Source organism: Carassius auratus, chromosome 1, assembly GCF_003368295.1.
Source record: "Carassius auratus strain Wakin chromosome 1, ASM336829v1, whole genome shotgun sequence".
NCBI classification, from domain to species: Eukaryota; Metazoa; Chordata; class Actinopteri; order Cypriniformes; family Cyprinidae; genus Carassius; species Carassius auratus.
In genome coordinates this window covers 27,839,050-27,864,535 of record NC_039243.1, presented here as the reverse complement: position 1 = coordinate 27,864,535, position 25,486 = coordinate 27,839,050, and the positions used below count along the sequence as shown (strand labels likewise).

Sequence of the window (25,486 nt, the reverse complement as noted above, 5' to 3'; positions counted from 1 at the left end):
TGGTCCCTGCTATTGCGTCTGCATGGAGGGTTTTGGGTAAGAGGAGAAAAATGCATTCCAGGGCTGCCTGAGAAAAGTAACTGGCTCTCTTACACACACACACACACACACACAATTCTGGTTGGTTACTGCGGCACAGTTTGGCTGAAGCTGAAGACAGAGGGGAGGGGTCTCTCTCTCTCTCTGAGTCTCCGCTCAGAAACTGCTCTCTTGCAGTGCTGCTGTTAGCATGATCACATGAAACAGGACGTTCTGTCTGGGACAGACTTACCTGTGGAAAGTGTGTGTTTTAAAAAGATGAAATACACTCTAGGATTGATTCAAAAACAGTTGAAATGCAGGTAAGTGTGTCATTTTAAAATCATTATTTGTGTAGTTGCTTGAGAGAACTTTTCTTCAGCTGTATATATATGAGAGGGATGTTTGTTTCAAGTCAGCTGGGGTTGGTAGCTTGTTTGTATTGCAATCTGTTATACCTCGCATCATATGTAATTTTATGGTGCCACACTATTTCCATGTACAGTTATGTTATGTAATGTTCATTTGTTTGTGCATGTGATGCTGGTATTGATAATTGTGTTCTTTGAATCTGAATCACTGCAGTAAAATGATGTAGGTATTAGAGCACGTCCTCTTTTTGGATGCTTTCCAGCGTTCTCTTTGACATGACCAGAGTGATCTATTGATCTGTTTATGCTTGTTACCTTGCCAGCTTTACATGTATCAGCACCAAAGTCAGAATGCTCCAGAAACAATCGCTGCTTATAGAGGGACGTGACTCTGTGTGTGTTTTAAGGTTATTTGCTATAGTGAGCATATGCACCTGCCACTATACCTTACCTAACCTAGCCTAATGAGATTCAGAACCACATTGTTGCTCTTAATTGAGCTGTTAATGTTGACAGTTCTTTTACTGGAGTACTACAAAAATAATGTTTGGAGTCAGTCAGGTTAGGAGTGATCTGTAGAGGCTTGTGGGTATTTTGGTATCGCAGACACTGCTAATGACAAAGTAGACAGCTCATCTCTATGGCAACTGTTTGGTTCTGACAGCAGCGTTTGGTACCCGAGAGAAATCCAGAAAAATTGATGGTGCCTTTACCTGTTTGAGAGGATTCGTAGTGAAACTTTATCAATGAGTTAATAGAGATGGCTTAAAAATCACTTGTTTTTCTGTGAAACTGTCTCAAGATTCAGATTATAGTTATAATGAGACTCGAAATTTATCAGACACAATAACGTCAAATGAGCACAATCAGACTTTCAGTGTTGTCAGTATATTGCAATTAAATTGTAGGTATAGTTTTATGTTTGATTCTGAAAGTAGTTCTTATTTTCTATTTGTTCTCTGTGCTAAAATAAATGTAAGTATGTGATAAAAAATCAAATTGTCTCAGAAATCCCATTAGATTGAGCTGAGTTTAGCAAAAAAAAAGTTCATTTGTTGCCTCAGATTTAATGATAAAAATGATTAGTTATGGTTAAAATAATTAGTTATTTCACATGTATAAATTAGCTGACAAAACTATGTGCGTGCAATAACCTATATTTGAATCACTTTTGAGCATTTACATAAATTAAAATGCTTTTTAATGGCCGTTCTCATGTATTGAAGCAGGTCATCTTCCTTTATTAAGATGTTCTCATCATAGCCATGAACATTATGTGTGGTTGCATATTTAGTTTTTTTCTACATGGCATAATTACAGCTCACAAACTAACGCACTTTGCATATCTGAGCATTTGTGCAAATAAACAAGTTACAGTATTTTATTTTGGGGAATAAACCCACATATATATGAGATTTCATGTGAAAGTGTACAGATAGATGGTTATTCTTTTGAAGATAATATGACAAATAAATAGGTTTGCTTTAGGGATACCATTATTATGCTTGCCAGAAATACTAAATCAATATCAACTGAACCTTTGACTTTTAGTTCAGTAATGATTGCCTATAAGAATGCAAGCTCCAGTAGATCTGTAGCTCTTTCTTAATGTATTTAAAATGTAGTCTAATCAAATTAGGGCCTAAGCAGAGTTGTGGAAATCTGGACTTGTTGTTCATTTATTAGAATAAGCCTATGAGATCAGTTTTGACACCAAGTGCTACTATGAGAAATAAACACCATTTCAACCACTATAGCTCCAGCCTGCTAATGCTCAACTATGTAGTGTAATTACAAAGTATGGAGACAGAGGCGCAAAGAATAGCACTCATTCTATATCTATATTTAATTATATAGTTTAAAGAGGAAACCGTTATTTTAATTTTCAATATACAAAATCACTCCCTGTTTAAATACGTTTATTAGTATTGATATGCTTGTGCAATCCTACCAGACTGTTATCAGAATGCATACACATCACAAATGGCATGTGCAAAGTCCTTGTAGTCCTGAGTTTGTGCTGTTAGGCAAAAAAATGTTCTAATAGAATAGCTTTAGTCCTCACTCTATGACTATGTTTACTCTGCGTCTATGTCTGAGCAGGGCACTTAGACAGGTGTCTGGTAGAAAGAGAGACCTCGCTTCCGTCGTTTGGCCTTGAGACTATTTTTAACACCTTATATTTGAGGCGGGAAGAAGAATGTTGAAGAATTGCCTATATAATTTAAGTTTCCGAATTAATGTGTAGTTTCTGAATGAAATATTAGACATTTTATTAGGGTTTTGTGTTGTGCATGAGTGATTGTTAACAGGGAAAGTAGATGAGAGTGTTGTCATGAGGAGACAGAGAGAGAGACCAGAATGAAAACTGAGACGCTGTTGCATAATCGCACCCAGCATCTAGGAAAGAATGACATTTATATGGAGGTGTAACTGGCCACCTTAATAATTTGTTATTTATTCTAGTCATCATTCTGTGGGCTTTTTGCACAGACTTCAGTCATATGTGGACATTAATGGTAAGGCAGAGGATGCAAAAATAAGGAAATGCATTTTGTCTAATTTTTAACATGGCCAAAAATAGTTGCAATGCAAAGAGCTTTGTCAATGAATGCTTGGTGGTTTAAGAGGACATACCAGCCTTTTGTCCTCACATGCTGAAATATTTTTGTTCTAGGTCATCAACGTAATTCCTTGTTAATGGGAATACTCAGCTAATTACTAAAAACCGTGTTACAGAATGGCTGCAGTTCACAAATTATGAATAATAACCTGGGGAATTATGCAGGTGCTAAATGTGAAATGATGCTAAATGTTCTGCGCAGAAATTTGATCAGATGTTCTGTAATGTTATAAAGGTGTTGTCATTTTAGTTTGGGAAAAGCTACTGTATTTTGTTTCACACTGAAAAAGAAACGCTAACTCTTTGGAAGGTCATACTGAAACTTAAGTCCTGGGATTATGGATACCGAAATGGCTAAGTATTGATTATATGAGTTCATGGGCATCTTCTGTTGGGCCCTATAGGCACTGAGGAGTGTTCTACTCAGTTCAGTCCCAGAACATTACATTCATTCTCTGGATCATTCTGTCAGGGAAAGAAGCATTAGCCACTCTTCACTTTTCACCCAGAGGGCCAGTGGGCGGACTAGAGAAAGAAAACTGGGTTGATGTCAGTCATTCACTGGTGTGATGATGCCATAAAGCACCATTCTGATTCAAAAGCATGTGCTACTTCACATTTTGAAAGCAGGTTCTAGAATAATGTACATCTCTACATGCAAATATAAATAGTTTAAAAATATAAAATAATAATACAAAAATAAACACAAATCAATAAAAAATGTATATAACTGTCACCCCCCATTTTTTTATATAGTGCACTATCAAAACTTTAATTATTATAATTCATGAATGCTTTAGAATAAAGACCAAGATAAGGTTGGTTACATTTTAAAGAAGACAATCAGCAGATTATTGCAGAAGTGAAATCGTTTTTAAAAAGTTATAGAAGTTTTATATTTAGTGTAAAGAAAACAGACTAAATGTCTAAATGTGTTTGTTTTATGTAATTCTAATTTTACAAAATATTTTTAATCTAAAATTGCTATAAAATTAACACCAATTGCTTAATAAGTTGTTCCAAATTAGAAACTGATAATATATATATATATATATAATGAGGTTACTATTTAAAATAAATGTACCTGAAATAGCCACTGGGTGACATCCAAACTTCACTGAATTTTTTTTATGCATTTTATCGTCAGTTAAGGAGTTAAACAGATAGAATTACATACAGATCTCACTGTTTGACAGCTTACTCCTGACTTTTTTCATACACTACTGCACAAACGTTTGGGGTCAGTAAAATGCACTGATTAAAAGTGACAGTAAAGACTTTTACACTGTTACAAAAACAAACAAAACTATTCCAAATAAATGATGCTATTTTTTATTTGTTTCGTTTTTTTACTATTCTTCAAAAAAAAAAAATCCTGAAACAATATATCATGGTTTACACAACAATATTAAGCAGCACAACTGTTTTTAACATTGATAAAAATAAGAAATGTTTCTAGAGCAGCAAATAAGCATTTTAGAATGATTTCGGAAAATGTATTTTGCAGGATTTGTGTTAACTTTCTAGCAAATTTGCTCATTTAGTTAGCATAGACATATATATATATATATATATATATATATATATATATATATATATATATATATATATATATATATATATATATATATATATATATATATATATATATATATATATATATACACTGTAAAAAAATTCTTGTTGTTTTTACAAAAACTTTTTGGCAGCTGTGGTTGCCAGAATAATTTTGTAAAAATACAGAAAACTGTAAACACATTTACGTCAAAAACTGTTAATTTTACAATATAAAGCTGTAATTTACAAACAAGAAAATGTGAATATAAACCAGTGAATTCAACAACACACAAAATTAAATCTGTTTTGTACCTTGAAAATACTGACAACCACCATAATAATAAAGATGGTACTGTATAAGGGAAAGCCACATGAAGTATCAAAGCTCATCACAAGTAGCTTCACCACAAGCAGAAGTATATATTAACATATAGAAGGTGCACATTTATGGAAACACAAAACACCATCATGGTAACACACGTGATACTTAAATAATGCAAAAAACTTTCATTAAGCAACAGAAGACGTAACATAAAGCTCAAATGTACATAACTGATAACAAGAACTATTTAAAAACATGATTATTTAAACAAAATACTTTCAAACGTGGAGTGTCACGCAGGGAATTCTGGGAATATCAGTTTACAGTTTTAGACTGTAAATTATACATTGATTTGTTCTTTTTTTACTTCCAAAAGCTGTATAATTAACAGAATTTTACTGTAAATTTACATTAAATGCTTTGTTAGATCTTTTACAGTTTTTCCCTGTATATAGTACGGGAACTTACTGTTAACCTATTATCAGTTTTTTTCCGTAGCGTTTTTACAAAATTTTACAGTTAAAATTACACTTATTTTTTACAGTGTATATATAATTGACTAATATTCTTTAATAATACTAAAGTATGTTATATAATAGTTTTTAATGTTTTTAATTATCTCAGATTTAAATGTGAAGATGATCAGATTGTGTCTCTGTTTTGCATCACAAAGTTTGCTCATCTTGTCCTCTGGAGTGATACGGTGATCTTGTGCCGTCAGCAGCACTCTCATCAATAGTAGCCTTATCTGTCGCATAAGGATGTCTCTAGAAGGTCAGCGGAGGAGAATTTGGCCTGATACTGATTTATTTGCATGTCACTTAGACAATGCAATTCACTGCATCATCATTTGTGATCTTTTTAAAAACTAACCAATGTTACATATACAGTTGGGATCCACAGCTTAATAACTACATAATAAAGAATTTTATAAATAATGCTCGTATTAATACAGGAGTGTCATGAGATCATGCACCATCCTTCCGACCCGGCTTGATATGAGCCTGTTCCTTGTATTAAAAGATGACTTCTGTTGTGGTCAATGAAAGGTTTTTGTGAGCAGAACAATCAGACACTTGGTCAGGTTTGGACCACTCAGCATTTGTCTGTAAACACAAGACCACCATTGTGGCTGTAACTATCACCATCGCCTTGTGTGTGTGTAAGAGAGAATGCCCTGAATATCAAAATAAAAGCCTGCTCCTTTAATTAGATTTGATCTGACCTACATTATCATCCACATTTGATTAAAAAGCGTGACACAGGCTTGATTGTGCAGATGCACTATCATGTGCATGCCTAAACTATGGGTTTAGGCATGTTAAGGCATGTTACACACACACACACACACGTTTGTTTTTGTGAAAAGTGGGGACATCCCATAGGCGTAATGGTTTTTATACTGTACAAACTGTATATTCTATGACCCTACACCAACCCTAACCCTAACCCTCACAGGAAACTTTGTGCATTTTTACTTTCTCAAAAAAACTCATTTTGTATGGTTTATAAGTGTTTTGAAAAATGAGGACATTTCCTTGTGTCATACCCATGTCATTATAGTGAGTTGTGTCCTGATATGACACAAAAACAACAGCACACACACACACACACACACACACATATATATATAAAACAACCCTAACAAATAAACTGAAAATACATTAATGTGTAATGGAAGGCTCAATAACAATATAAAAGAGTTTTTCAAGTTTTGCACCACATTTTCTTACTCTTCTCTCCTTTGACTTTCCCCATATTGAACAGAAGGGAGATAAATTGCCAGTAGGGAGCAGTAATGCTCCTTTTAACCTCCCTAAAAGACATTACAAGACAATTTATTTTTATTATAGAATACTATAGTCTGACTTATTGCCATCTCATCTAGAGAATTTTCGTTTTCTCCAAATTCAGCATTACAGATGGGTTTGCTTCTTCTATGACTCTGTTTTCCCTGTGTTTATCTCAGGCTCTATTATCCTTAATTATGTAAACCAGTACAAATGATGAGTAGAGAAATGCAACTGACATGCTGTTGTCTTTTCTTGTTTCTTAGAGTCATTAAAAGGGTGTCAGCCAAACAATGGACGTCATCTTCCGAATGATCAATGGAATAGACTTTCTATGATGAGAAATGCTTTAATCCCTTCTTCTTCGAAGTGGATTATTTCCTGTCCATCAGTGCTGGGTTGGATCTAGCAATGGGGGATATGGCTGTATGATTGTGTCTCCATCCACATTTCTCGTGGAACCACCAACAAACATGTCTGAGCTTCCATCAGCTGCACTTCCAAAGAGGCCTTTGCAGGGATCTCAGCATGGGATGTGTCTCCCGTTACACAGCAGTAAGCAAAGTAACAATGCTTTCACCTCGGAGTCCCCATCATCACCATCATCGACTTCGCTATATGAAAGAGGTGAAACGTCACCAGACTCTATACGTAGCTTGAGTAGTCTGAGCAGTGCCAGAACAGATAGTCCTCTGGATGTGGACATGCCAGAGATGGAGATGGGAAAAGCGAAAGCCAGCAGTGATGATTCAGGCATACAGAGCCCAGAATGCAGACCAGACTACAGTGAGGACAATGACAATTCTGTGTCTGTCTATATGGATGCTACTGAAGACTGTTGGAGTGACAATGACAACCAAAATGTCACTTTGGTGGTAACACAGAAGGTTGGTCAAAGTGATGGTGATGATACATTCTTGTGCTCTTCAGAAAATGGGGGTGATGATGATGATGACACTGAAGAGGAAGAGGACACTTTCCTTTCTTTACCCTCAGTAGGATTATTAATGAAGTGCCAAGTTGTTGTTTCTGCTCTGGAAGTCTCCACCAGCTCTGAAGTGCCAAACTGTGTTTTACCTGACATTTCTGAAGGCCAACCAGCAGAAGTGCCTAACATGGCTGTGGTGAATAAAACCCAGAGGGAAGTAGTCTCTGTTGAGCTGTCCTCAGCCATTCGAGAAACTGACAAAGTGAATGACACAGTGGTGTCCTCTGAAAATACTCCCACAACAGATACCAGAATCACAACATCTTCTCGCACATCCATCTCAAAAGCGGACAACCTGCCAAAGAAAACAGCGGAAAAGACCAGTGATCTGGAAGGATGTGTTCTTGCCAAGCCTCCTACAAGGGCTGTTTTGACCAAAGCCACAAAACCTGAGGCGAAGAGGTTCCCCAGGCCAGACCTGAGGAACGTGAAGGCCAAAATCATCTCCAGGGCTGCCTCTGCGCCAAGATCAGCCGATGCCGCAAAAACAAACACTAACGTTAACCAGTCCGCTTCAGGGAGTGTGAGGGTTCATGCTAGTAGGAAGGTGGAAAATAAAGCTGTTGGACAAAACAGCATATCATCATCAAACCATAAAAGAGAGAATGAAACAATGATGGTGGACAATGGCAGTCAAGAGAAAGACGTTAACACTTTATCCTTGCCAACACAAGGGGAAGAAACAATGAAGTCAGAATGTCCTCCTTCAATTGATTTTAAAGGAGAACTTCAACTTGAGAAAGAAGCAGGGGAAGAAAACTCTAAAAGCACCAGCAAGGTCAGTGATTTAGTTTTCCACATATTCCCTTAGGTTCAGTATGAAAGCAATAAGGCACTCGAGGCCTTTCTGTATAGTGACTAATGTTTATTTAAATTTTTACTATTAATAAAATTGTGTTCGTATTCAGTACATTTAGATTTTACATTTCAATAAAATCTAAGGTTTATTTCAGTTTTTACTATTATTAAACCTTTATTTTTTTTACAATAAGAAACATTTTTACATTTAGGCATTCTAATAAAGCATCCTATGACTAGTCAGGTAAGTTATAAATATACCGGGCTTCACAGATTTGTGACTTTAACCAGGGGAGACATGCTGACTTTTTATCACCAATGGAAGAAAGTTTGATTAGGAAGTATTCTAGATTTACACCCAGGTTATATGTTACCAGTCAGACCTTTCATGTTGTTTGTGTCCTTTATGCACTTATACGTGCAAATTTAGGTATACTCAAACTGAAATGTTCATTTAAACTGACTTATTAATAACAGTTGTGTGATTCCATGTAAATTTTCTCCTTATGAGAAGAACTGCTTCAACCAGTCCAGCTCTATACGTGTTGTCACATGATTGTGCTATGCTGTTATTCAAGCTTAAATGTGTTATTAGGTTGGGTCTAACCAAATGTCAAGAGTAAATGTAGTCCTCAGAAAGGTTTTTAGAAAATAAATACTGTGATTAGAGCACTGATCTATCAGTGGATTAGAGACAAACACAAATACTAATTTGTCCTTTCACATCTTGTTTTCTATATCTGTTCACAGTCATACAGCATGTCAAAGTGCTTACGCTATTGTTCATAAATGCTTTTGCATGTTTCTGCTTTACTATTATTGTTAGGTAACTTCCAAGTGCTTTAAATTCCAGTTCCCTCTCTTACTTTCCTGCCTTTTGAACATGAGTGAGATGTTTTTGCCAATAATACTGTCTTGGAGGGAAAAGTACAGAAAGAGGAGGGAAACATTTCTGAGAGGAGTCTGAGTCATATGAACAGTGATTCAGACAACAGAATCTTTCCACAAACTCACTCCATGTGCTTGTCGAGTGTTCAAAAACAAGGGGGAGAAAAGGAAAAGATCTGGGCCGGTCCTGGCATCAGAAGCCCTGAGGGAATAACACAATAGAAGCATTTTCCCTTTGCTTTTTTTCCTTCTGCGTGTCTTATTTCCCCTCCTTCCTTTCCGCTCCTCCTCCCTCTCCTTCTCTCTCGGTAACGCTGCACATTTTCTGTCTGTTCTGTGGAATGGCTAACACTATGGTTACCCTACAGCGTCCAGAGTTGGGCTCTCTTGCTTGGGATGCTGTCACTAACCAACGACTCTTTCTCCAGACTGTGTCTTCCAAGTTGGGACCCTCTCTGGGGACTAATAGGACATCCACCTCTGGACCCCCAGAAACCAGACTAAAGCCCTCTAACCGAGAAACCCGACCCACAGGTAGTCTGGGTCCACTGGGAGGCCGAGCGGTTCAGCCGGCTGGTGAGTTTTGCTTGTTTAACACCCCACATGCACAGAACAAAATCTCAAAGCATTGTTTAAGGAAGCAGACGGAGTGAACACTGCAGCGGCAGAGCTGTAGATTTGTTTTGTTCAGTGTAATGTTTCCTGTAAGCTTATACAGATATTGTAGGTGTGATTATTTTAGCAGCATCACTGTGACAATAAAGAAACTGCTGTCTGCCTGACGCACATTTTCTAAACAGTTTGCAATGTTGTGGTTTTTAAATGTGTACATGTTGTTTTTATATAAAGTTGATTATAATTTCTCTCAACTACTATACAATTATATATTTATTAATTTACAAATTGCACACCTTTGTTTTTTACACAATCATTCAAAATATATGTATATTTTAAGAAGTTGAATTATTCAGAAAGGACACATTCAATTGTTAAAGAACAAGTGACAGTAAAGACATTGATTAAAAGTGACCATAAATATTTCTATTTCTAAATAATTCTGTTATTTTGAACTTTAGATTATTCTACGATTCCTGAAAAAATATTATTACACTTCCCATTCTAAAAAAACATTCTAAAATATAGACACTGTTTTCAACAGTGATGAGTAAGAAATGTTTCTTAAGCATCAATAGGCTGTTGAAAATCCAGTTTTGCCACAAATTAAAATTTTAAATATTAAAATATAAAACAGGTAGGCTACATTCAATAATAATAATAATATTTCACAATACTGATTTACTTTATTTTTGCATTTAGCATCTAGTAAATGAAGCCTTGGTAAGAAAACACACTTCAAACATTAAAAAACATGACAAAATACCGACCGTATATATAATTACCTAACCCCCAAGGTTTTTTTCTTTTTTCATTGTTTTTTGTAAAAAAATAAAAATAAATAAAAAACAAAAACAAATTAAGACTTTATTTATGACTTACTTTTAAAAGGCTACGTTCACACCGACAGTTTTTGGAATTGAGAACGGTATTTTCTTTACAGGTGTGAAGTCTCGAAATGTCCTGTTCGCACAGCAGCTTACAGTTGTGGTTAACAGCAACAGCTCCGAATGGAACAGCTACGTTGACCGGAAGTAAGCTAAGCAACCGTAAACAAGACGGCGCAACGCAACATGAGTAGCTTTCAGTTATTTATTGAAGTACAAATTTAATTTTAAAAAGCCAAAGAATGAATACTTTTGACATTAAATGATAATCTATTGTCAGAACAAGAGTTTTTTTTTTACTGTAATATGTTAATAAATCTAAAAACCAAGATTTACCGTCAAAAGCAAAATTTGCCTTTTCATCTCGATGCTGGTATTCTTCTTTGTTAAAGTCCACTGTCTGTATGAACGTGCAACGGCAGTCAAGCATTAAAAGTTACCATAGCAACCGTGACCAAAGTAAAATCAAAGTTAAGGTGGCGTCCATAAAACTGAAAGTCGTATCACTTTCTGATAAGATAAGAGTCCAGTCGAGCCGCGAGTTATTTTCGTCAAATCTCCATTTAACCGACAGCAGCTTTTAAATTTGAGTGGAGAGCGGAGCATTTGAATCGCGCGCAGAACACACAGCTGACGGAGCGGCTCCGGGAGAACACCGACGGGCTCTAAACATTCAGATGACACGCAGCTCATTTCTCTGTCCTTATATTTTACCGAAAACACACGTTAGACATGCGTATGTGCGGCAGAGCGGCTCACTCTCGCGATGTACAACTAGTTGTCCAATCCGGTTCCGTTCACACGGTGCGTGTCTTCCGAGAATGTGTTTTTGAGTGCTGAAAATTTAGGGGTGTGAGTTTGGTTACAGAATGCGGTTTGTCACGCCGGTAAATATCCAAACTGTGTGTATTCATAACCTATTAAGGATTCAAATACAGGACTGACAACCGTATTCTACTGCTGTGTGAACGTGGCCTTAATGTATGCAAAAAAGAGGTTTTGTCAGATTTAACTTCTTTTATTTTTTTCCCCTAACACGTCAAATATATATATATATATATATATATATATATATATATCCCTCCCTCCATCCTGACTTATATGTCTGTCCATTCATTTTGTGTGTGCAGCCTAAGGCAGTTTTCATGTTCTGGTCAGAAAAAAGACATGTCTTATTGTACTCACTATGTGTGTGCCTGACTACACTTTTGAAAAGTTTTGGGCTATCCTGTAACTTAACCTTCCTCTGTGAGATACCCTTTCTTTCTCCGTTTCTTTTGTGTGTTTGCTCTTTCTTTAATTACAAGGTGATGCATGGATAAGTTTGGGTGCATGTCGTTTCAGGGGCCATATTCTACATGTCTTTATATTAACACTTTCATTGGTTTGAATTATAACTTTTCCTTTTGTCTTTCAGGTATTCCCAGGATGCGAAGCACAGACAGGACCGCAGTGCCCTGCAGCCCCTCTTCTGTTTCCAGCCCATCTTGTAAGGGTCCTCAGAAAGCTGCCTCTTCCAAACTGCCTGTCAAAGGCCTACCCACAAGCCCCAGCTCCTCATCACTGGGAAGTACAGTCAGCGAAAACAACAATATTGCTGTAAACAAAGGTGCGTGTCTGTGGAGAGTTCAAGTCACCATCTTAATCTCAAGGGTTTTAAGTGCATACTTGAAAACCTCCTTGTCCCAAACTACTGTACATGCTTTCCATTTTCACATGCTGAATAAATACATTTTTTAATCAGTAATTTGAAGAAACAATAAACAAGATACATTTACTTGAGTTGCAGATGAAACATGAATATGATAATCAGGCATTGCCATATTCATATAATATATAGTTCTTTGGTTTCTCACACTTCTCTGTTTGAGCCTTAATGAAATCTTGAGAGCTCCGACTGCCCTCATTCCTTTCCTCAGGTCAAAGGTCACATCTGCTCTGAGTTTAGCAGTGACTGTGAACAAGTCATATACAATGCAACCTCTGCCATTCACAAAGCTTGTAGACATTGATCACAGCATCCTCTGCATTACACACTCTCAGTTTATTCCCACCCTTTCCTGATGTCCCACAAATTCAAATATAATCAAGATAGCCACTGAGTTGCCATGGTAACTTGGAGCAATGAGATCTAGTTTCAGTAGGAATGCATGTGAATGTGTTTGGCTAGTGACTAAACCAGGGTTTCAAAGGAAATTCACAACAAATTACAGTACTCATGTTGTTGTGTGTTTAATTGCTTGGCTTTGTGAGTTAGCTTTTGTTAATAGCATTTTCATGGACATTGAATCATTTGAAGAATTAACAAATTGGGTCTTTATTTGAGTTCCTTAATAGGTGGCATGTTTTTGCACATAGATACATTTTTTATTGTATTTTATTTTTGTTTACCTGAGAAGAATTTAAACATAAACTTAAAAACAAATATTAATACATAAAAAAAATAAAAATAAAAAAGGTCTTTATTTGAGTTCCTTAATGGGTGGCATGTTTTTGCACATAGATATTTAATTAAGTTTAATTTAATTTAATTTAATTTAATTTAATTTAATTTAATTTAATTTTATTTTATTTTATTTTATTTTATTTTATTTTATTTTATTTGTGTTTACATGAGAAGCATTCAACTTTTTAACTTAAAAACAAATATTAATACATTTAATAAAAAAATAAAAAAAGGACATAGTACATTTATATTCAAGACATATTTTCTGAAAACAAAACTTAATACCTTATGCAATTTTGCCTCTTATGTAAATGTTTAATTTTGTGGACGTATTGAAATTTAAAACAAGGCAAAATACTAATTAAGAATAATGCTTTATTGTATTGTTGTTTTATGACGTGATGTGATGATTTCTCTTTAATCAGTTCTGGCTGAAGGGATAAAGATTGAGGATAAGTCTATCAAACAATCACCGCCATTCCAGATTCAAGGAAAGTCTGTAGTTAGCAAACCTGTATCAGGTCACCGCAGCAGAGCAAGCTCCACGCCGTCTAAACCAGTGACAGGTGAGAGAAACATGCATGTTGAGTTTAGTACCTTCTAATCTCACTAATTCTCTCTAACACCAACACTTTGTTTCATATATGTATCAGTCCACGTTCATTATATGTTATTTACACATCAAAACAGCCTCAGCTATATTCATTAATCAGTGGGCAAGCTCTGATTGTCTTAAGCTAATGACTGCATGATGTCATTTTAGTTCAGAACCACAATCTGATTACTGCCATATACCCCTCGTAATAGGTTAGATTAGATCTTTTAATATGGAAATCAAATCAAAACAAAACATTGTTTAAAACATCCTTAAAAAGAGATAAAAACTTACTCTAGAAGCAAACTTGCCATACAACGTTAAGATGCTTTTGAGAAAATATACCTTGGATATATAACTGTATGTCACGCGGATTAAAAAAATCACTTATTTTTTACATTTTGGTTTTTTGGTTTCAGCACTAGTGCAACAAATTCTCTGAAAACAATTAAAACATAATCACAAATATTCTTATTATACATTACCAATGAAAGGTTTGGGGTCAGTAAGATGTTTTTGGAAGAAATTAATGCTTTTATTGAGCAAAACACATTAAATTGATCAAAGGTGACGGTAAAGACATTTATAATGTAAAAAATATATATATTTCTATTTGAATTAGATGATGTTCTTTTAATGTTATATTTATAATAGAATCCTGAAAAAATGTATCACGACTTCCACAAAAATACTAAGCAGCACAACTATTGATAATAATAAGAAATCAGCATATTCAAATGATTTCTGAAGGGTCATGTGACACTGAAGACTGTAAATACATTCAAAATATATTAGAAAACAGTTATTAGAAATTGTAATAATAGTTGACAATATTAATGCTGTTAACATATGATTTTATCAAATAGATGCACCCTGGGGAGCATAAGAGGCTTCTTTCAAAAGCATAAAAACTAACTGACTTCAAACTTTTGAATGTAGTATATTATGCACAAAATAAGTCAAGATATTCCTTAAAAACATGACTTTTTTGCAGTGCAGCTAAAGATTGCATGATTGATTGTTTAAAGTGAATACTGATTGACTTGCTAATTGCTTTGAGTCATTCATCAGCGTTCTTTCTGCCCCCCACTGCCATTAAAACACTCTTGCACATACAGCCTCTACAGTACATCTGACTCAGTCACTGAAACCCACCACTGTGCAGTCTGTTAGCATGAAGTTTGATTTCTTCTGCACTGTTTCATTAGGGCTGAAGGCCCCAGCTGTGACCAGCCACATTACAGCTAAGACTAGCCAGAATCCTTTGCAACGCAGTGGATCTGCACGATTTATTCGCTCATCATCAGTAGCAGGTAAGGAGAGAATGAATTTGATTGTGTGTGTCTGTATCCATACTGCACACTCTACCTCTGCTGCATCATCAAAAGTAGCCTGTTTGCGTCCGTGCTGTCACTTTTAATCATCGCCTTTTCATGTGTCTTGAAGCAAACTCCCAAAGCTTTGTGGTGTGTTCTGTATATGTAATGTGAAGAAGGTTTAATTGTGGGTTTAATTCACTCACTGTGCTACATTTTGGAAATAGTTAGGTGATTAAGCAAAACAAAAACATGACCTTGGAAATAATGTTTATTGAATTACTGTGCTTTATGCATTTCTCTCACACACATATGATACAGCAGCAAGAAAAACTGTGAATCCATTGGAAGGACACATATATAGTTTTTAATATTCATTCATATATGAAAGTAAGTGATTGTAATAATTTATTGTCTGGTAGAGGAAGGAAGTTTCATGAGCAAGAGGACATTTTATTCATTTTTATATATGTTTTAAATGATTATAGAGTGCTCTAGATACACCCATTCCCTTGATTTATTGTAAACCTTATAGCACCCTATAGTGTGACTTTCTCTGTAGTGTCTCGTTCTTGAAAATAAATGTCACAGACTTCCTCAAGCCAAAATTCTAGTCACATTCACAACAAGTTTACCCAACCAATGCTCATTTCTTGGTATTTCTGGCCTTTCTGTCTTGCAATACTTAAAAACAACTTGACTTTAACAGAATTTTACCCCCAAGCACCATCTCCACCCCATGACTGTTGCTAATTTATATTACCATGCAGCTGTTGGCCTAGTGGTGAATAAGGAAGCACAATAGTGTCAGGACACAGCCGTTCATGTGCTGCTTGACGTCTCTCTATTCAACAATGTCACTCATCAGTATTCCGATGCGCTTGTTTCTCTCTCTCTCTCTCTCTCTCTGTTTATTTCTTTATCCAACAAAGGCATCCATTCAGGAAGCCTGCTGCTTGGAAGATACATACATGTTAAATAGATGTCTGAGAGAAGGGGTCTAAAAGAGGGAAGGAAGAAGAAAAAAAGGAAGATAAGATTAGGAAATAATAAGGGCTTTAATCTATGAAATATGAAAAATGACAAAATAATTCTGAGAGAATGTAGGATTTCATTGTTTAAGTATTCAATACATTTAATTAGTTAAAGGAATACTTCACCAACAGATTACAATTCTGTCATCATTTTCTCACCCATGTGCCATTGCAGACTTTATGGCCTAATTTTTAATGTGTATTTTTACTTTATTTTTAACATATATTTTGAAATGTTTATTATGCCCACATAATAAAAGTCAGTGGGGGCCAACGTTGGACTCCATTAGCTTTCATTGTTTGGTGAAATTCTGTTCAAGTCATCTAAGCATCCTTTAAAATAGATTTTCCAGAAATTATATAGCAAGATTTCTTTTCAGAGAATATATCTTGAATTACATTTTTTCTTTCCTCAGTGGTCTTTCTTGTTGTAATTAAGCAAAATCCTCACCAAACTGTCCACATTTAAATTACTTAAAATGAAAATTTTTGCTAAACTTAATACATTTTGTTTTAATAAAGTTTAGATGTATTATTCAAAACTAAAACACTGATTAAGAAATATTTTTTTTTGCAGTGTAATTGTAAATCACAAGCTGTTATCTTCAGATGCTGCATCTTCCATCCTCATACCACATTCATACCCATACTGTAGCCGAGAGAGAGGGAGTGAGAGAACAACTGTGCAAACTCCCTCCCCTTCCATCTTACGTTGCCTCTGTCCCTCCATCCCCCCTTCTGAGTGCATGAGTGTGTGTCAAGCTGCAGAGAGCTTGGCTTTATGTGTGTGTGTGTGTGCATGTGCAACACACATAAAGGATTAGTGTGTGCACATTTGCACGAGAGAGAGAGAGAGAGAGAGAGAGAGAGGAGGAGGAGAATATATGAGACACTGGCTGGTTCAGCATCCAAGAGGATACCGCTGAACAGAGTGGCTGTTCCCTCAAGAGCTACACATTCTGTAGCAGTAGCAGTATTTTTAGCATTTTTTGAGAGATTTGAAGATTTAAAAATAGCAACATTGACATTTTCTTCTTATTTTTTTGCTTATATTTTTTTCCCTACTTCATATTTGGAATTTTCCCTCTCACTCTAAGAAGACGTTACCATTGGAATGTGGCAAGAGGTCAGAAAAGTTTTATTTTAATATTTAGTTATTTTTACGAAATTTCTTGATTTTTTTTCCCCCCTATATTTTGTGGAGGATTTACTCTCCCCCGTTTGGACGTTGAAGGTCATGTTATGGTCTCCGAGACTTTCCCTTTCAAACTTCCACGTGAAGCTCACGGCTAAGGGACTATTCCGCAATCTCCAGCTACTGCCGGGATGTAAAAAGACCACGGTGGTGTTCCATGCAGGTTGGGAAACCTCTCCTCTCCCTTCCTCCATCTCTCAATTTCTCCCTTCATCTCTCTCTCACCATACGCCCCTCCCCCTCCCCCTCCCATTTCTCTCTTTTTGACACCCGTCTCTCCATAGTAACCGTTGTTCCATCCGTGCTTTGAAGAACGTGTGGCAGCCTTCACTACTGGTTCTTTTTACAGAAGATGCTTACAAAGAACTGTGTGTGTCTGTGGGTTTGCGTGTGTGTGTAATGTAGTGAAAGGCCGGTCGTATGATCTTTAGTGAGTGATGCCCGTGCCAGAGGGCACCATGTGCAGTGCCATAAATAGAAACTTCTTGCTGTGTTTTGAATATATTTATCAGTGCTATGTCTGCATCCTTAAAGTAATACGTAAACAGCATATTTATTAAGTGTTTACATAAACAAGTGGAACCATATTCTGTATTGATATACTGATTTTTGTGCTGGGAGTAAATAAAATGGAGATTGATGTAATAGTGTGGTGTGTGTGTGTGTGTGTGTGTGTGTGTGTGTGTGCGTGTGTATCAAGACAGGAAAGGCATGGATGCTAGGATGTGTGTTTCATATCTGAATTCAGATGTGACCCAGTTATGTTCCTAAATATTTCTCTCTCTTCCACACCAGTGGTATAGGTTTGGTAGTCACAAACTTCACCTGCATCTAATGGTAGATACAGTGAATAAAATCCTGAATATTCTTGATACATATACATTCAGAGTGCAGCATCTCCCCATAGTTGTCTCCATAGAAACTAGCATGCTGGATCATGTGGTGCTGTTATCAACAGACCTGATTTATGTGACCTGAACAGCCGGTCTGAGTGAGCGTGTGCCAGTGAGTCTGTGAGAGCATCAGCAGAGAGAAGCGTTTGTACATACCAAACACTCTACACACTGCTCCAGATATTCGTTCAGATTAATCTTTATCTGAGAGAACAGCCTCTCTAATCAGACCAAATGCTCTGGTTTTAGAGTTATAATATTGCGTGAGCATGTGTATATATGTGCCAAATGCACAGGGACACAGTGTAGTCAAAGTGGGCCAGCAAATTTAGACATACATTGCAGCCTTCTTTTTTAATCTATTTATTCATCTGGATTTGATGGCATACTTTGGGCTTGTAGTTTTCATCCCTCATCAAGCGATTTAATCTAAACACAGCTGCTGACCTCGATTTTATAATTCCAATCCAGATTATTTCCCTGGATTCTGTGTGTATCTCAATAGCTGTCTTATGTGTGCATGAGAGAACTGCATCTGTGAAATAAATGTGAATTATATATATATATATATATATATATATATATATATATATATATATATATATATATATATATATATATATATTTGTTTTTGTTTTTTTTTGTTTTTCTGAACAAAAAAATAAATATCATACTTTTTTCCCTGATTTACAGAAGACACCCAGTAAAATGTCGTTCAGTGTAACAATCTTGTCAGGCATATTTACATAAAAAATCAATTTATGAAATATTAAAAGACTAATTACTTTCACCCCAAATACTAATGAGTTGTAATTTTACATTTTTAACATTTGCCACTATCCTAGGTTTTGCCCATTTGTCAGTAAGAATTTTTTACTAATTTAAAACACAATAAAATTTAGTATTCTCCATTATTCCTTTTGGTATTTTAATGTGTACACGTCAGAATAAGCATAAAAAATCTGCATAAATATTATGTTACACTGAATGACAATGTAACATTATTTCAACCAAATTTTGACATTTTATTCTCCAAACACTTATTTGAAACCTTAAAAGTTGACATCTTACTTACATTTAATGTGCTTTTATAGACTCAAAATCACTTTTCTACATTTCTTTTGATGCGAACATCTTAACGTCTTTGACCCACGTGTGTTTTTGTGTTTGTAATCACACTTGTCATCTTCAGATACTCCCTTTGACTTTCCAGTGAGCCAAACCTTTTGTTTATCCCATTTCTAACTTTCATATCTAAAGAATTAATAAACAGTAAAGTAAAGCATTTTGTTTGAGATTGTGATGGTGGTATGTCATTCTACCGCAGGCCCTGGATGTCGCTCACTCGGTGCAGCAGACTGGCCGCTTTCTGTCTGTCTTTCCAGCCCTGCTTGGATAGGTAACATGACCAAAATGTCATGACAGATCTCATTTAGTCAACTTTGGACTGAAAAATGGTTGCTCAAAAGCTATATAATTTCAAATGTTTAAAGGGGGCATGAACTGCCTTTGTTTTTTGTTTTGTACCGTTCCTGAGGTCCACCTATAATTTTATCAAGACTTTTACACCAAAAAGCATCATAATTTAGAAGTAATAGGCTATTTTCTTTCCTGCTTTGACCCCGCTTGGTGGATTGTAGACTCGGAAGTAAAGACCAACTGCTATGATTGGCTAACAGTTGTGTATGTTTACAGCCTACAACCTTCATAGATGGATACTGCTGTTATTTAGGTTAAAAACACATAAACACTCAAACAATCTGTAATAACAGACAAAGCAATAGTGAGCACATTATAAAAACAGTTACTCTCATTACATTACTATTGGATCCAATATATTCGGCATAGAGTCATCTTTTAGTTTCAATCTTTCTGAAAATCCTTCATCGAATTGTGTTTTGTTTATAAACGATTCCCTGATAAAATGTGTGTGAAAGGGACCAAGTTCTTACTGACGTGGTCTGGGACTTCATTAAAAAATAAAGTTAATCAAATAAAGTTTATCGTTTGGTTTCTGTGTAGACCTGCGTTTGGCTCTATAGTGATTAACACTACACGTGTGAATCGGTGGGCGGGGCTAAACAGGCAGTGATGTAGAAGCAGGCGTTGATCATCTTCTGTGGAGGCGGGGTTTAGCCCTTCTAGTACGTCATAAAGTGGCACAGAGATTGGCTGTTTTAAGACTAACAAAATTTTTTTGAGTTCTGAAACTAACAGTATGATTTTATAGCACAATGACCTCTTATAGCTCAAAAAATCAACGGAAGTTTGATTTCTCAGTTCATGACCCCTTTAATGCTAACAAAAATAGTACATGATAATGTTGCCATTAGATAAAATTAGTTATTTAATATTACTCAGTCAACCAACAAAGTGAATTCACTATGTTTATTTGAGCATTTACCCATTTATTTTTTTGGACATGGTTGACAGAATATGTAGCATTCAATATATCGAGGTATCATGCAAATGCCATGGTATATGGTAATCATATATCTAAGTAACACATGGTACTGTGTCATGGTACTTCCACAGTACATTTCAAATCTGACTTTGAATTAAACTGAATTAACTAAACAGCAGTTTGCTTACGTTTGAAATATTTACACTACCATTCAAAGTTATTATTATTATTATTATTATTTTTTAAATAAATACTTTTCTTTTAAACTTTCTTTTTATCAAAGAATCCTGAAAAAAAAGCATCACAATTTCCACAAACAGATTAAGCAGAACAACTCTTAATTGTCAACATTGATTTCACTACATTACTCAAATAAGGTTTTGATCAAATAAAGGCAGCCTTGGTGAGCATCTTCTTTCTTTTAGAAACATTCAGTCTTATGGACCTCAGACCTTAACAGTAGTGTATGTTACTGCATCATTAGAGAGTTTTCTCTTCCTAGATGTAACCATGTCGCATTGGTCACATTTGGTCTCCTTCTGAATGTGTGGCATGGCTTCTAAGTGAGATCATTCTGAACGCTGAAACATTTATTCAGGCTTTCCTTCAGAATGGGTGCATAATTTCCTCATCTGCCTTCCAGTAATTGTGTTTTTTTTTTGTGGAGGCTTGTGGATTGGTTGTGTGAGTTTGTCTGTGTGTATGTGATGTTTTATCTTGCAGTGTAGTGCAACGATGATTGCTTAGAGAAACAACAGCATCAAAGGAACACCACTCTGTCTGTTAGTTTAACCATGAACATATCCGGCCTGGGTGTGGACACGCTTGACAGAGCTTGTGTTTGGACACCTGTGTATGTGTGTGTGTAGTTACGGTCTGTCTCCAGTGGAGTGTTTCGGGGACAGCAATCACAGCGTGTCTCCTGTCACAGTAGACCACCATAAACACCTTTTATTATGAGGCCTAGACTGCATACTGATTACATGCCACTCATGGACTTATCCTGTTCAGTCAGTGTTCAAACACACACACACACACAAACAAGCGAATACTCTAAATACTCTCTCTCTCTCTCTCTCTCTCTCTCTCTCTCTCTCTCTCTCTCTATATATATATATATATATATATATAATTTTTTTTTTTTTTTTTTTTTTCACACATATCAATATACTTTTAAGAAACATCCATGAAACACTAATAGTAGCTAATCAGATAATAAAATGCAGTTCTGTCCTGTGGCAGATGTGGCAAGGGCACTGTTTAACACTGAGATACAGTTTTTAAATACATTACATTTCACCTCAAAGCACATATTCTCTCACATCACTTTGAAAAAGACGGGCGAAAAAAGACAGCAGCAATCTTTCTATTTCAAGCCTGTGTTTAAAAGATTTTAATTTTTTTTAATTTCTCATTGTTATTTAATCCACGAGTGTACTTATTCTTTGATGAAGATATGAAGAGATTAAAGGCTAATATAAGTACAGGCTCTTGATGCTATATTGCTATATTGACACTTCACCTCGAAACAAACTCCTTTCATTAAGAGTGATACATGATTTCTAGATGATTTGTTTTGTGTAACTTCATTTCCAAAAAAGCTATAAGAAACTATGGTACTGTGAAAGCTGAATCTGAGGGTCAACTCCAATCTAAATAATATGTGCCAGCAGGGGGCATCAGAGAGACTAGCTGATTCATGAAAGGTGCTTTAAAGGCATAGCCCACCCAAAAATGTGAATTCTCTCATCATTTCACACAAATCTTACATATGTATTCAGCTATATTCAATATTCTGAAGCCACACTGATCATGAACCATGGATTTTTGAATCGTGAATCATTTGTTTTGGTGGTCAAAAAATTGATTAAAAATGCTAAAAATCTGATCAATTGTAATTCGGTAAAATATCATTCAATATTTTAAAATATATAAACACTACTGTTAATCAGATTAAATCAAACAAATCTGAATGTACAATTTTTTTTCCTGAATCAAACCAAAAATTTACACTCTTAAAAATTAACAAGACGAAAGCTGTCACTTGGGTGGTTCCCTTTCAAAGATACTCATATGTGTCTTTTAGAGACTTATATGTAAACTCTAGGTATGAAAAAGGTGTACCCAGTGACAACTTTTGTTTCCTAATTTAAAAAAAAAAAAAATTTCTGAGAGTTTATGAATGGTGCTTCAAATGCATTTTCTCTCTACCTTAAAATCCACACCCCTATAGTGATGAAGCAATTTTCACTTTTTGGGTGAACTGTTCCTTTAAGGCCAGCTGTTGAAGAAGTCCACTAGGGAATGGGAGTTATCTGCAGCAATAGCTAATATTCAGATTGTACTCTTCAACTTTTCCTGCTTTTGTGTCTGTTGTGTTTACTTGGCAGATTTGTGTGTGGGATATGTCAAGGTTGCTAAGTAATACAGATTGCATTCAAACAAAGACTAAATTACCATCTAAATTACAGTTCTTGTTAAATGTCATACACATTCCTAGAAGTTTGAGAGAAGCCAACTGAATACCAAATATATCCAGCCTTTATCTGTCTTTATTCTCATGTTTATGCTTTAAATATCTGCTTAAGACATAAGAGAGATTATGGAATTTACATGTGATTTTTCTAATTCTTGTATAATTATTATACATTTTATATCATCATATATTTGGAGACTACATGGTATATTTTAATATAAATGATAAATATAAATATAATTTATTTGGCTATTTAAGTAAACTGAAAAATGTAAAAGGTGATTAATAATTGTGGAACAGCTTGCAATCATATACATATATACACTTCTGTGTCTTTTGTATAATTGATAGTATATAATGTTTTTTATATTGTATAATGTTTTATAACTTTGCAAAAAAAATGCATTGGGGGTGAAGTATGAAATACTTTTTATCTAATACCTTCTTAATTGTGGGGAATCCATTGTATGGTTTTCCTTGTCACTAATATACGTTTTTTGTAACCAGCAGTCCCAGCAAACAGGATAAAAAATGGATATTTCTCAACATTTCAGATGTATTATTGCTCAGTAGGCAGTTTGAGAATCATTATATATATTTTGTTTTACTGTTTTAGCAAGGTGAAAATGTTTGGTAAAGATGATAGATTTTTTTAGTGTTTTTTTCTCTGTATGAGAAATCTGTTCTATAAGGATGGTAAACCCTTGACTTCAGTTAGCCAGTAGAAGATGAGACCAAAACACATGCACACACACACACACACACACACACACACACACTCTCTCTCTTTCGCTCTCTCTCTCTCTCTAATGCACTCTTAATGTGCTCTCTGGACCTTAGTGCATTATCATCAAGATTCAATCCAGTTTGCACTAGGACTTATTACAAGAAAAGGCGCATGTTGTTTGTGTGACTGAATTTCTTACTTAAAGCTTTTATTGCAGTGCTTTCCTATAAGTCATGTTTATTTCTTTCTTATGATGAGTGAATGCAGTTTTTGCTTACTGGTTGAACTGAGGAGAATATGTGATTCTGGACTGTGAAAACATGCTGAACATAATGACCACACTGAACACGCGCTCTTTTACAGTGGACAAGAGCTCCAAGGGGCCCAAAGCTGCAGGGGCAACAGCTGGACGGACACAGCAGCACAGCCCGGCTAGTCAAGGAGGAGTGACGGAGGAAGAGGACGGGAGAGGTCTTCGTCTTCAAAATGAGAAGAAGAGCCAATGCATCCTGCACCTCCGTAAACTCATCGCTGATGGCAATCGCCGCCTGGAGGCTCTCGCCCTGGTTGTGCAGCACATCTTCAGTGAGGTTGGAGAGTTTTACTGCTTTATATTTTTGATTTATTTCTGTGTACATATTTCTTTGTGCAGGTTTTCTCCCCATTAATTTTCTGCTTTACTTTCTTGTAGTGGTGTGATTATATTGATATTGACAGCACATTATTGATCTTTTAGCAAAGTGGTCTCTAACAGAGAGCTACCCAAAGTGGTGTTTTCATATGAGAGTGTTGGAGATAAAGCGTGATTTATAATCATTTAAGAATTTAAGGACAAGCTAAAAACACGGTTTGGAAAATGGATTCATGGTGTACTCGCTTATTATATAAATTTTTCTACATTTTGAACACAAACAAAGTTACGGGCCGCAGCTCTGATTGGTTGTTTCTTACCGGGAGCGGATGCATTTCTGCAAATGGCAATAGGACCACTGGGAGGAGCCAGAGGAGCTTGATTTTTTTCACAGATTATCTGTCTCAAATTCTACTGTCAGGACATAATGACAGGTTTAGCAAATATGTAAAAATATATATTTTACAAAAGTTACCTACTGCAGCTTTAAATTTCAGTATGTGTAATGAATCAAATTAAAAGTATGGGTTTGGTAACTCACTTCTACAGTCTCTAAAAAACACAAAAAAATAGTAATATTGTGAAATCTTGTTGACATTTTTAATGTCTTTACTGTCACACTTGATCAATTTAATGCATCTTTGCTGAATAAAAGTATAATTTCCTTTAGAAGAAAATAAATCTCACTGACCTCAAACTTTTCCATTGTAGTGTAACATGATTACATGACTTAGATGATGATGTTTGACTGTTTGAATTATCTTCAATCAAGATATCTTTGATCAGTTTTCCTATTAGTCCAATTATATTTGCAGATATCAAATTATTTATTTCATCCTTTCAAAATATAATAGAGTCAGATGCAATTATTAACATCTGAAATGTAATTTTGGATAATCAAGCATACTACAA

General features: G+C 35.4%; 1 protein-coding gene across 1 annotated transcript; it reads left to right on the top strand.

Moving 5' to 3' along the window:
- The first annotated feature begins 208 nt into the window (after positions 1–208).
- LOC113106160 (uncharacterized) lies at positions 209–24,753 on the top strand. The gene is made up of 7 exons (XM_026267826.1): positions 209–341; positions 6,948–8,447; positions 9,784–9,931; positions 12,275–12,466; positions 13,729–13,869; positions 15,107–15,211; positions 24,307–24,753. The coding sequence occupies exons 2-7, from the start codon at positions 7,110–7,112 to the stop codon at positions 24,609–24,611; spliced, it is 2,229 nt and encodes a 742-aa protein (XP_026123611.1). The 5' UTR covers positions 209–341; positions 6,948–7,109; the 3' UTR covers positions 24,612–24,753.
- The last annotated feature ends 733 nt before the right edge of the window (positions 24,754–25,486 follow it).

Bases quoted from the DNA above. Each gene is read 5' to 3' on its own strand.
- LOC113106160 (XM_026267826.1), top strand. From the start codon at position 7,110: ATGATTGTGTCTCCATCCACATTTCTCGTGGAACCACCAACAAACATG. The intron at 8,448-9,783 runs GTCAGTGATTTA...CTCTTTCTCCAG, and splicing joins ACTCTAAAAGCACCAGCAAG to ACTGTGTCTTCCAAGTTGGG. The intron at 12,467-13,728 runs GTGCGTGTCTGT...CTCTTTAATCAG, and splicing joins CAATATTGCTGTAAACAAAG to TTCTGGCTGAAGGGATAAAG.